Source organism: Mesocricetus auratus, unplaced genomic scaffold (genome assembly GCF_017639785.1).
Source record: "Mesocricetus auratus isolate SY011 unplaced genomic scaffold, BCM_Maur_2.0 Super-Scaffold_100051, whole genome shotgun sequence".
Classification (NCBI taxonomy): Eukaryota; Metazoa; Chordata; class Mammalia; order Rodentia; family Cricetidae; genus Mesocricetus; species Mesocricetus auratus.
Window position 1 is genome coordinate 758,386 of NW_024429228.1, and position 12,963 is coordinate 771,348.

Genomic DNA, 12,963 nt, shown 5'->3' on the forward strand with positions numbered 1-12,963 from the left:
ATTTTTCTTTCTTTTTTAAATATAATTTCCTTAGTGAATCTTTGGGAATTTCATATCATGTACCCCAATTATACTCATCTCCCAGCCCCCCATATCTATCCCTCACCCTTGAAGTTCTCCCCTAAAAGAATTTTTTTAAAGAGAAAATTAAAAACAAAACCTTGTTGTCTCTCTATCTTTCCTGCCACGCTAACACCGCTTCATTAGAGATGCGGTGTGTCACACAGCATACCCTTTTGTCCAATCAGCTTTACTTGGAAATGTTCGTTGCAGTGAGTCACTGCCTGGTTCAAGGCCTCTGGTTGCTGGCATACCATCATCACCAGACTCTCACCAAAACTCCTCTCAGATATTCTGTAGCTGCCCTGAGTCATGAAGTTCTTGTCGGTATCATTCTGCAGGAGCAGTCCCTTCCTACACTCCAGCAGGACATGCAGGCCTGAGGTGGTAGCTGAGCTGGTCAGTCTAAGCTACCAGGCCACCCTCCTCAGGTGAGGGGCAGAGTCAGCTCTCCTATGCCCATGCCATCAGGGCCAGTTCTCCCATATATTGGGAATAGGGCCATCTCTCCCAAGTGCGGGGACCAGCTCGTCTGTGCTGGCCAACTCTTGCTGCGGTATCCAGTGAAGGGCAGGGTCAGCTCAGCATGGCCCTCATATTTCACCACACATGCTTGCATGCATAGGCCTTGACTTCAACACAGACCCCAGCTGCAGTAGGACCATGGATGGAGACATGGTCCTAAGCGCGGCCGTGCCTACATGTCACAATTGCCCCAGAGACAGCACAGGCCCTCCGATCAGTGTGGCTCCAGTGGCAGAATTAATCTCAGACACCAACACAGCACCAGGTTGCAGTCCAGACTCAAGCATCTGTAAGACAGCCAATGGTAATAGTGGTCACAGACATCATCCCAGACCCTGGCTACAGTAGGGCCATGGACCCTTATCTGCAGCTCTGATCCGGATGTCACTATTGCAGTAGGTAGCAGCACAGGCCACTCAGATCTGTGGCAGTGGCCACAGCATGGTCCTCAGACATCAATGTGGTCTCGGGTGGCTGACCAGACCCCAGTCAACCACAGGGTCCTTGGCAACAGTAGCTTCAGATATCAACTCAGACAATGGCTACTGTAGGGCCATGGACCCAGACATGGCACTTGGCAGCAACTCAGGCCCAGACAACACCATGGCCCCAAGTGACAGCAGGCCACCCAGATTTGCATGGCTCTCGTACTCCAACAAGGCCACAAGCTGTGGCCCAGACCCTGGGCTTCCATGTGGTCTTAGGTATCAACATGGGCCACATGGGGCTCTTTTCTCACTTTCCAGACCTGGAATTGTACCATTAGGGAAATCTAGTAGGAGATGGTGGAAGGCAAAACTTGTCATAAGAGAGACCTCTCTTGCTCTTGTAGAAATATCTTTTCTCTGTTTCTTATCTATTCCTATTGTCTCTTTACAATTCTTGTCAAGTGCTATACAGGTCAGATTTTATTACAAAAAATGACATGAGCTCATTCTGTAACCCATTCTAGTTGCAACTTTTAGGAAGAAAATTCTTGTGGGGTTTTGTTTGTTTGTTTGTGGTTGGTTGGTTAGTTGGTGGTTATGTTGGTAGGTGGGTGGGTTGGTGGGTGGGTGGGTGGTTGGTGGTTGGTTGGTTAGTTGGTTGGATGTGTTAAACATAATCTCCTGCTCAAGAGGTTGTTCGTGGTCCATAGTATTGTGTAACTGTGGCTCTGTCTTTATCTGTGTCAGGTTACATATACCTAGCCTCATTAAGAATTCACATTGTATGTGTGAGCAACCAGATGGAACATCTAGCATCATAGCCCTGAACCTATGGCATAACCATCCATGTATTGTATTTCACAGGTTTGTGGTGGCGTGTTCAGCCTGGAAATCGTGTCCGGAGACTGATTCAAAAAAGCTAGTTCAGATGATTTTTCATGCTTTCCATGATATGCTACAGTTGATGAACACCGCTCATCTTTAGAGACTCAGAGACACACAGGTCAACTCGGTACAGAGAGTAGATGGTGATGTGCCATGGAGGAATGCTGACTTCCAGACCTGGTCTGTGTGGTGATTAGCACAGTCATGCTCTCTAGATTTACTCTACCTTAGAAAGCAGAGCATCTTAAAGCTTCTTGTGTTGCAGCTGAATGCAAAGTCAGACATGGGGAATACAGAACTATGCAATGTTTAAGCCTCAACAATGCAAATCTGATTATTTTAACAATGCATATCCTACTCTAATTTTAAAATATCTTTGTTGGCACATGTATAGATTGTCCTCTGTGAACATAATTGTAGACTACTTTTCAAGCACTTTAATGTTTTCTAATTGCCAGAAGTTATATACAGCACATGACTAGATGCTAATTTCCCTGAAGTCAGTGCCTTCCATACCCAGCATAGGGATACAAGCCTATTAGGTTTCATGGGAAAACCACTACAGTTCAATAGTGATCTAAAATAGCTCTTTTGAACAGACAAAAGAATCAAGTTGCATTAGAAATATTTATGTGAACACAGGAAGAAAATCATAGAAAAACTTGTATGATATGTTGTAGCTCGTTTTGTGAATGCAAAATTAAGGCACTTCCATTTAAACCTAATTGTTAGAGCTAGACTTTGAAAGGGTTAAATGTTGAATATGATTCTCAGGAGTTTACAATTGTTTCCCATTGCTATTTCAGTTTAATGGTTTATATTCTCAAAGAATAAAGCATCCAGAATCATATAGCTTCTCATCTTATAATTGAAAAGAATGATTACTGCTTTCTTTCTTGGAATTTTCTGATACCAGTTAAATATTATATAATAAACCACTTAAAAACGTAGTGTCTGGGCTGTAGAGATGGCTCAGAGATTAAGAGCACTGGCTGCTCTTCAGAGGACCCAGGTTCAATTCTGTGTGGATGGTGAACCTGGGAACACTTATAAAAAGACAAGTGTGTGCAATGTATCATTTGAAACGAATGTGAGAACTTTGCAGTCAGTAAGAAGGAAATTGGGGAAGTCTGCCTTTGGAAGGTGATTTCACATCTTGTAGTGTGTACCCAGGGTGCTGCAGACAGAAGTCATCTTTGGAAATGAACTATTTTAGACTGGTCAAGAGGCCAGAACCTCTCTGAAACTACAGATATTACTGACTTGGGTTAGCTACTTGTGACTCCAGCGTGGTACAACAGAATGTACAAATTGGGAGAATAGGGCATTTGTCATCTGAGACCAAGGACATGGTTAGCAGTGTGTAGAACTGGCCTGTGTTAGGACTGAAGACAGGTGTCCCCTTGCTGTGCCTGGCTATCACAGAGAAGGTTCCCTATGCCCCCAGCACTTGCCCTGCCCACGGTGCCTGCTAAAGAGAGAATTGAACAACCCAGTAGCTTTAGCTGTTGCCCTGACAGGCGTGCATAGCTGCTATTTTGAGTTTTGTTTTGGGCCTTGCTGTTGTTTTGCTTTCTAATGTTTATTTTGGTTGTAGGTTTGGTTTTTGTTTCTCTATTTACCCTGGCCGTCCAGGAGCTCATTTAATATAAACTAGGCTGGCTTTGAATTCATGGAGATTCACCTACCCCTATTTTCCTGATTAAAGGCTTGTGCCACCACAGCTCACTTCAATGCCGTTTTCCTCAGCTGTAATCAGAGCCCTGTCCTGGAAGAGCACCACTACAGAAGGAGCAGGGAACACCACAGTTCTTACTTCAGCCGTCACCTTCCCCCTGTGCCTCACACAGTATCTGACTGACAGGGTGGGAGAAACATGGCTTCCGCTGCTTCTCTGTTCTCGGGTGGCTGAGGAGCCTTGACCAGTACTGTAGATCCCACTGTCTCGTGTTTCTCGGCACATACTACATCTGAAGGATCAAAAGCAGAAGAAAGTGCCATGGGCTCCGTTGAGCAGTCGTAGTCCTGCTCCTGGATGTGCACTGCCTCTTAGGAGCACCGTGCTACCTCCTGCCGTGTACAGGGTCCCCACTGCCTCTCCTCCATGCTGTCAGGACGGGCAAACATTGCAGAGGGAGGACTGCGTTCCCTGTCACCACATCCCACCCAACTTCTTTCTGCATCTGTACCACTGACCAACTAGTCAGAGAAGCTCTTCAGTCCCCTCACCACTGCCGAGGTGGCCAATCCAGAGACTCTTGATAGCAGCTGAAGTGGCATCAGCTGTACTAGAGGAGATCCTCCATTGTTCAGAGAGTTCGCCACTTCCACTGTAAGGCTAGCTACACTTGAGCACCTCATAGCCAGAACGTGTATCACAGTTCCCTGCACAGTGAAGTGGGCCCACTTTCAGTGCTCTGCAGAGACAACTCCACCAAGGTAAACACTCTATCTTCAAATCAAGCAAATGCCTTTCCCTCGGAACCTGTATATAAGGACCACCAGAAGCAATTTGCTTTCAGTTGGCTAGACTGTATAGCTTTACAGTTTTACTTCAGGAGTAACTCTCCAGTCCTCTGGCATAACTTAACTAGAAGGGATCTTGATTGTCTCCCACAAAATGCCACATTGGTTCACTGTTATTGAAGACATTATGCCAATTGGACCAAATAAGCAGGAGGTAGAAGCTACTTTAGACTCGTTGGTAATGCATATATGTATCAGAGGATGGGAATAAATCCAACCAAAATTCAAGGGCCTGCATCACAGTGAAATTCTTAGGAGGCCAGTGGTGTGGGGAATGAAGATACGCCCCTTCTAAGATGAAGGATAAGTTATTGCACCTGGCCCATCCCACCACCAAGGAAGAAGCACAATGTTTAGTGGACCCATTTGGATTCTGGAAACAGCACATTCCTCACATGGGTGTGTCGCTCTGGCCCATGTACCAAGTAACTTAGCTGCTGGATTTAAGTAGGGCCTCAAACAGGAGAAGGCTCTCCAACAGGTCCAGGATGCTGTGTAGACTGTTCTATGTCTAAGACTATATGACCTGGCAGACCTGATGGTACTTGAGGTATCAGTGGCAGATAGGAATGCTATTCGGAACCTTTGCCAGGCCCTTATATGTGAATAAAAGAGACCTCTGGAATTTTGGAGCAAGTCTCTACTGTCATCTACAGACAGATATTCTCCCTTTGGGAAACTGTGCTTGGCCTGTGTCTTAGTTAGGGTTTCTATGACCACAGCAACTCTTAGAAAGGAAATGGCTCATAATTAGTTTAGTCCATCATCATCATGGCAGGAAGCATGGCACTATGCATGTAGGCAGACATCGTGCTGGAGATGGAGCCAAGAGTTCTACATCTGAATCAGCAGGAACAGAAAATGACCCTGGGTCTGGCTTGAGCTTTGGAACCTCAAAGCCCAACCCCAGTGACACATTTCCTTCCAAGGCCACATGTCCTGATAGTGTCCCTCCCTATGGAGGATCTTACATGAGTCCTTTTCATTCATACCACCACAGCTGGCTGCCATTGGGCCTTAGTGGAACCTGAAAGTTTGATAATGGGGCACCAAGTTACTATATGACCTGAGCTGAGTATTATCTATCTTCCCCACCAATTTGTAACATAGGATATGGATGTCAGCAATCTGTTATCAAATAGAAATGGTGGCTAAGCCTATAATCATCCCGAACCCAGGTGAGTAGACAACAGCATAAAAACACAGTAACAGCCAGGACAATACAGCCCAGCTAGCCTATTCCAGCATAGTTGAAGCTCAGGAAAGACCTTATAACCAACTACATGAAGATGATAGAGCTCCTTAAAGAGGAAATGAATAAATCACTAACAAAAATAAGAAAACAGACAATTGGGAAAATGAATAAATCCATTAAAGAAAGCCATGATATTCCATGATGAAGTCAAATACAAATAATATCTACAAAACTAGCCTGACAAAAGGAACTAGAAGGAGAATTCCAACCTACAGATGTTAAATATACCCAGGAAAATGCAGGGAATAAATCATCTTAGACCAGCAAAATCATTTAAAAAAAGAAAAAGTATACACACACACCAACAATAACAAAATAACAGCAAAAACATTGGTCATTGGTATCTCTCGATATCGATATCAGTAGTCTCAGTTCCCCAATAGAAAGACACATACTAACACAATGGATGTGAAATCAGGATTCATTCTTCTGCAGCATCCAAGAAATACAGCTCAACATCAAGGATAAACATTACCCAAGAGTAAAGGGTTCCAAGAGATATTCCAAGCAAATGGACCTTAAAAACTAGCTGGTGTGGCCATCTTAATATCTAACAAAATAATCTGGGTGGTGGTGGCAGACGCCTTTAATCCAGCACTTGGGAGGCAGAGGCAGGCATATCTGAGTTCGAGACAAGAGCTAGTTCAAGGACAGGCTCCAAAGCTACACAGGGAAACCCTGTCTTGAAAAAAATTTTAATCTAACAAAATAGACTTCAAAACAAAACTTATCAAAAGAAATAGAGAAGAATACTTGATACTCATCAAATGTAAAATCCACTAAAATGACATTAAGATTCCTAACAGCTATGCCTCAACCACCAAGTTTGTAAAAAGAAACACCACTACAGTTTAAATTACTCTAGCACACAGCTAGTGGGAGATTTCAATATCCCACTCTCACCAATCAACAGGTTATCCAGACAAAAAGTAAACAGAAGTACTGGAGCTAACAGACATAAACCAAATAGACCTAACATATTTATAGAACATTTTCACCCAAACACAAAAGACTATATACCTGAGAAGTCTCAACAGATACAAGAAAATTGAAATAACCCCTTACATCCTATCAGATCACCATGGATTAAAGGTGGATATCAACAACAGAAAGCTTACAAACTCATGGAAACTAAACAACTCTCTGCTGATTGAAAACTAGGTCAAAACAGAAATTAAAGACTTTCTAGAATTCAATGAAAATGAATACACAGCAAACCCAAACTTATAGGATACAATAAAAGAGGTGCTAAGAGAAAAGTTCACAGTGCTAAGTGCCTACATAAAGACTGCAGTGATCCCATATTAGTAACTTAGCATCACACCCAAAATCTCTATAACAATAAGAAGTAATCACACACAAGAGGAGTAGAGGGAAAGACAGTCAAACTGGAGGCTGAAATTAATAAAATAGAAACAAAAATACAAAGAATCAATAAAACAAAGAGTTGGTTCTTTGAGAAAATCAATAAGATTGGCAAACCCTTATCTAAATTAACTGAAAGGTTGAGAGAGAGTATTCAAATTAACAAAATTAGAAATGAAGAGGGGAATAAAACAACAGACACCAGAGAAATCCAAAGAATCATAAGGACATACTTTAAAAACATGTATTCCATCAAATTAGAAAAATCTAAAAAAATGGATAATTTTCTCAGTGTATACCATTTGCCAAAGTTAAATCAAGAATAGAAAGCTTAAACAGACCTATAACCTCTAAGGAATTAGAAGCAGAAATTATAAGACAACTTTTAAAAAAAGTTCAGGGCACATGGGTTTTAGTGCAGAATTCTACTAGACTTTCAAAGAAGAATTAACACCAATACTCCAAATTATTCCACAAAACAGACACAGAAGGAACACTGAATGCAAATAGATCCATATTTATCACCTGCAGAAAACTCAAAATGGATCAAAGACTTCAACATAAAACCAGACACACTTAACCTGATAGAAAAGAAAATGGAGAATAGCCTTGAACACATTGGAAAAGAAAAAATACTTTCTGAACAGAAGAATGCTGTTAACACAGCCACTGAGATCAACAATAAATGGGACCTCATGAAACTGAAAGCCTCTGTAAGGCAAAGAACACAATCAGTAGGAAAAAAATGGCAGCCTGCAGAACTGAAAAAGATCTTCGCCAACCCCAAATTGGAAAGACGACTGATATTCAAAATATATGAAGAATTTAAGAAATTAGACATCAAAAAAACTAAATAATCAAATTTTTAAAATGGGATACAGATCTGAGCAGAGAATTCTCAACAGAGAAATCTCAAATGGCCAAAAAGCTCTGAAAGAAATGTTCAAGAACCTTAACCATCAGGGAAATGCAAATCAAAATGACTCTTGAGATTCCATCTTACACCAGTCAGAATGGCTAAGATCAAAAACTCAAGTGGCAGTTCATGCTAATTAGGATGTGCAGCAAGGGGAAGACCATTGCTGGTACAACCACTTTGAAAATCAATACAGTGTTTTCTCAGAAAATTGGGAATCAATCTACCTCAAGACGTAGTTATACCATCCGTAGGCATATACCCAAAGGATGCCCCACCACACCACAAGGACACTTGCTCAACTATGTTCACAGCAGTTTTATTAATAATAGACAGCAACTGGAAACAACCTGGATGTCCTTCAACTGAAGAATGGATAAAGAAAATATGGTACATTTGCACAGCATTTAACAGCATTACTCAGCCGTTAAAAACAATTGACATCATTAAATTTGTATGCAAGTGGGTGGAACTAGAAAAGATCATCCTGGGTGAGGCAACCCAGACCCGGAAAGACAAACACGGTATGAACTCACTTGTAAGTAAATATTAGCCATAAAGTAAAGGATATCCACGCTACAATCCACGAACCCAGGGGAACTAAGTAACAAAGAGGGCTCAAGGGGGAACACGTGAATCTTACCATGAAGGGAAAATAGAATAGGCATTGCTGGTGGATGGGGAAGGGTCTGGATGGGGGAATATGGATGAGAACATGAGGGCTTTGGTGTGGGAAGGATGCAGGAAGGGAGTACTGGGAGAGAGAACTGAAATTGGGAGGCATCTCTGGTATGAACTAGAAACCCAGTACAATGGAAACTCCCAGCAATCTATGAAGCTGACCCTAGCTAGGACTCCTAGTAATAGGAGGTTTGGAGCCTGAGCCGGCCATCTTCTGTGACCAGGTAAGACAGTGGAGGCACTGGAACACCAATGCAGCCACAAAATCCCCAATTTATAATCTGTCCTGTCTGCAAGATGTGCCGGGGTAAAGATGGCACAGAAATTGTGAGAGTGGTCCAGCCTGAGACCCATATAATGAAGAGGCGGCCATCACCTAATACTGCCTGGTGGGTCAGGATACAGCGGCTGGATAGCCCAGAGACTTACTATAGAACCACACATGACTGGCAAAAAAAAAAAAAAAAGTAGTCAATGAAATGACATCTAATGATACTCATAGACAGGTGCCTAGCCCAATTGTTATCAGGGAGGTTTCACCCAGCAACTGATGAAAACAGATGAAGAGACCCCCAACAAAACATTAGGTGGAGCTTGGGAAAATCATGCCAAAGAGGGGAGTGCTGTGGGATTTGTTTACACTGTTTAAAGATGTGTCATTGTGATTGGTTTAATAAAGAGCTGAATGGCCAATAGCTAGTCAGGAGAGAATAGGCAGGACGTGTGGGGAGAGAGGAACTCGGGATGAATCTAGGCACATAGGAGATGCCAGCAAGACACTGAGGAAGTCATTATGGAGGAAACGTAAACAGCCACGTTGGCAGAATGTAGATAAATAGACACAGGTTGGTTTGAGTTGTAAGAGCTAGTTGGGAACAAGCCTAAGCTAAAGGTCAAACTTTCATAATTAATAATAAGTGTCTATGTTGATATTTGTGGAAGGATTGTAGAAGTCAGAGGGGTAAAGACAGTGAGAGCCTGTCAATAAATAAATAAATAAATAAATAAATAAATAAATAAATAAATAAATACCCAAAACAAACTACCACACTGAAACTGGCTGTTGTGGTGCTCACCTACAATCCCATCATTCTTGAGGATTAAGAGGTCAAGGCCAGCCTAGGCTAATAGCAAATTCAAGGCCAACCTGGACTACATGAGACTCTGCCTCAGAAACAACCTACCTACATTGATATGCCATCTGACCCCAGTCAGTGAGCAATCACCAGGAAGGCAAACAATAAACAATGGCAAAGAGAAAGAAGACTCTTGTACATCGCTGGCGGGAATGTACACTGATACAGCCGCTTCCTCTATTCTGGCTATTCTGGCTCTATCTTTACTCTTGATGTAAGCCAAATAAACCACTTTCTCCCACAAGTTGTTTTTGGTTGGTGTTTTATAACATCAACAGAAACATAAATGAGACAGTATTCAGGCACATTCCTGCTTCATTCAGGAGTATTCATAACAGCTAAGATGTACAGTCATCTTAACTGTCTGTCAATAGAAAATGCATAGAGAAATGTGCTATTAATACTGGACTGAAAGAAATCTAGGCATGTAGCTTAGTGCCAGAATGCATACCTACCCTAAGATTGATCTCCAATAGCACAAGAAGGAAAAAAGGCAAGAAAATGAGGTCCTCTTGTGCAGCCAAATGGATGGAGTGGGTGGATATTAAGTGAAATGAATCAGAGGGGAAGGTGAGTGCCATGTGTCCTCACTCGTGTGACATTAACCCTGGCCACCTACCTGCACGTAGAATAGTGCTTACCAGCAATCAGGACATGTTTGTGAGGGGATGGGAAAGGGTGGCTGGATCTGTTGGTGCATATTCCAAGTGTAGCAATACTGCACTGAACCCCTTTAGTATGTAGGATGGAACATGTTAATAAAAATGACATGGTCATAACAACCAGCACCCCCTATTCCACATTAGAATAATTCAGAGCGCAAATGGAACTTTCCTTTGCCCTCAGAAACTTGTTAACAAACCATACTGCCACAGACCTACCTATTCAGAACCACGGGAACTCATCCTAGTTTGGGATTTCTATAAATCCTTCTCATGCACATGTCTGCACTTTGCTGGTCTATCTGGTACTTGGTAGATGATGTCACTTCCAACTCCCCAGTTTCAGATGCTTGTAACACAAGCATCAAGGCTGACACTTTAAACGGATGTGGAATAAGGTAGATTTATATTTTATGGCTTCAATAAGAAACTTCTTTTACACGTCACAAAGTGTAAAATGATTTGAATTTATTTTAAAAATACACCGTAACAAGAGTTCATGAGTTCTGTGCTCCGGCCTGCACACTGACCATGGAGAAATAGATGCCTTTCTGTGCCAGAAGCTGCTGGTGGGTGCCGTGCTCCTTGACCTTGCCATTCTGAATCACCACGATCAGGTCTGCGTTCTGGATGGTGGACAGGCGGTGAGCGATCACGATGCAGGTGCGCCCTTCCCTGGCTTTGTCCAGGGCTTCCTGGACAACCTGTGGACAGCCCAAGAGAGTTTTGTACTGAGAACCACAGCAACAAGTGTGAGTATCCCACAACACTGAAAGTTTTACCATCGTAGTAACATCAACGTCAGAATCCTCTTGCTAATCTCTTTGAATGTGGCTTTATGCACTTGTATTTTACATAGCTGCCACTGTAATCTACAGTGTGTTTGTTTTACTTTGTATTTACAGAAACATGCTCCCATGAGACAAATGACCCTGGCAAGTATTTAAAGTTTCTGACTAATTGCCATATCATCTTATTGAGCTCCTTTTGTTTTAAGCCCTTTTCAGTTTTTTCATGACAGCTAATGTACCAAAATTGTGATTTTTGCAGCTTTTTCCTTTTGAACACTTATTTTATATTTAGAAAAATATATGCATAGTTTTAGAAAAATTGGAAGCATGCATTCTATTACTCCAGAACAATCGCATCTAAATCTGGTGTTTGCTCCCCCGCGTCTGCTTTTCTCATCCCTCTTTTCACTGGGTTAGAAGCACAGGTGGAGGCAGACCTTTTCACTCTCGGTATCCAGAGCCGACGTGGCTTCATCTAGCAGCAAGATCCGAGGCTGTCTAATGAGGGCGCGAGCGATGGCAATCCTCTGTTTCTGGCCTCCTGAGAGCTGAGTCCCCTTGTCGCCTACTCTTGTTTCATATTTCTGCAAGTTAGTCATTAATAAAGGCAACGCAGTTTTAAGTCAGTTCTTTTTACATGAAAAAATTAAAACCAATAGACATTTCTGTAATAAGATATTTGCGTTTTTAACAATGCATTTTCAGCTCCAGAGAATGTGTGCCTTCAAAACTCAACTAGAATACAGTGTCTTTAGTTTTCAATTGTATTATCACAAGAGTTTGAGGCCTTTTAAATTCCTCCCATTCACATTAGTACCATTTTATCTGATTTCAGTGGAATCACAGTTTAGACTTACAAAGGGTTTTTGTTTGTTTGTTTCTTTGCAATTTGAAGTAACCAGATGACCCATGCAGAAACTAGTTTATTCTATTTTAATAGTTTAATGATTGATATCTACAATTGTACTCCTGGGTGTTTATTCCAGAAATATTAGAACCTAGGTTCATATAAGACATCCATACTCAGAAATTTATAACCCACATTTGGAAACGGTGGCAAGCTTCTTCAGGATAAAGTTAAACCTGCAGTTCAGCCACGCATAAAATGCCATTCAGCAAATACAAAGGAGTGATGATAAATACTTCTGATAGGTGCTGAGTGAGAACCTGTCCCCACAAGTTTACACACCGTCTTATATAATATCCCTACAGTGGAAAGTGGTGCAAATCGAGAACATATTAGTATTGCCTGAACTGTGGAGACTGAAGTGGGAGGGAGTGTTCTATGGAAAGATGATAGAAGTGTTCTGTTATCTTCAGTGTCAGTACAAGAATGTGTGTCTGCACTGCAGTTGTGCGCACGCACACACACGCACGCACGCACGCACGCACAGAGCTCTGAGTAAACTGGTCTGGATGACACCAGTACAGTATCAAAGTCAGCATCCTGGCTACTGTGGTATTACAGTTCTGAAAGAGGTTATCATTAGAGGAGACTAGACAAAGGACACAGTAAATCTCCATATCCCGTGCCACTGTGTGCTACTCTGTAAGATTCTCAAAATCAAAAGTAGCATATGGAATACACCACGCTGTAGTTCACATGTATACAGAAAACTAACATGAGACCTGATGTAAAGCACTCTAAACTTAATCTTAACTCTTTGGTTTTTCACCACGTGAGGGTGATCAAACATCCTATCATCAAGGTCAGTGTCATCCCCAAAGAGACC

At 42.1% G+C, this 12,963-nt stretch overlaps 2 protein-coding genes across 9 annotated transcripts in view; one reads left to right on the plus strand and one right to left on the minus strand.

Annotated features, from left to right (window-relative positions):
* Positions 1-2,746, plus strand: part of Crot (carnitine O-octanoyltransferase) — a 38,220-nt gene extending 35,474 nt beyond the window's left edge. For all 4 annotated transcript variants that reach the window (XM_005083958.4, XM_013123488.3, XM_040735814.1 and 1 more), the window contains one exon: positions 1,878-2,746. In XM_005083958.4, coding sequence (XP_005084015.1) covers positions 1,878-1,998 — 121 coding nt within the window. In that variant the 3' untranslated portion in view covers positions 1,999-2,746. The remainder of the gene's footprint in view (positions 1-1,877) is intronic.
* Positions 2,747-10,887: 8,141 nt separating this feature from the next.
* Positions 10,888-12,963, minus strand: part of LOC101827092 (phosphatidylcholine translocator ABCB4) — a 50,293-nt gene continuing 48,217 nt past the window's right edge. For all 5 annotated transcript variants that reach the window (XM_040735815.1, XM_040735816.1, XM_005083959.4 and 2 more), the window contains 2 exons: positions 11,668-11,814; positions 10,888-11,143 (listed from right to left, as the gene is read on the minus strand). In XM_040735815.1, the coding sequence (XP_040591749.1) occupies positions 10,937-11,143; positions 11,668-11,814 (354 nt within the window). In that variant the 3' untranslated portion in view covers positions 10,888-10,936. The remainder of the gene's footprint in view (positions 11,144-11,667; positions 11,815-12,963) is intronic.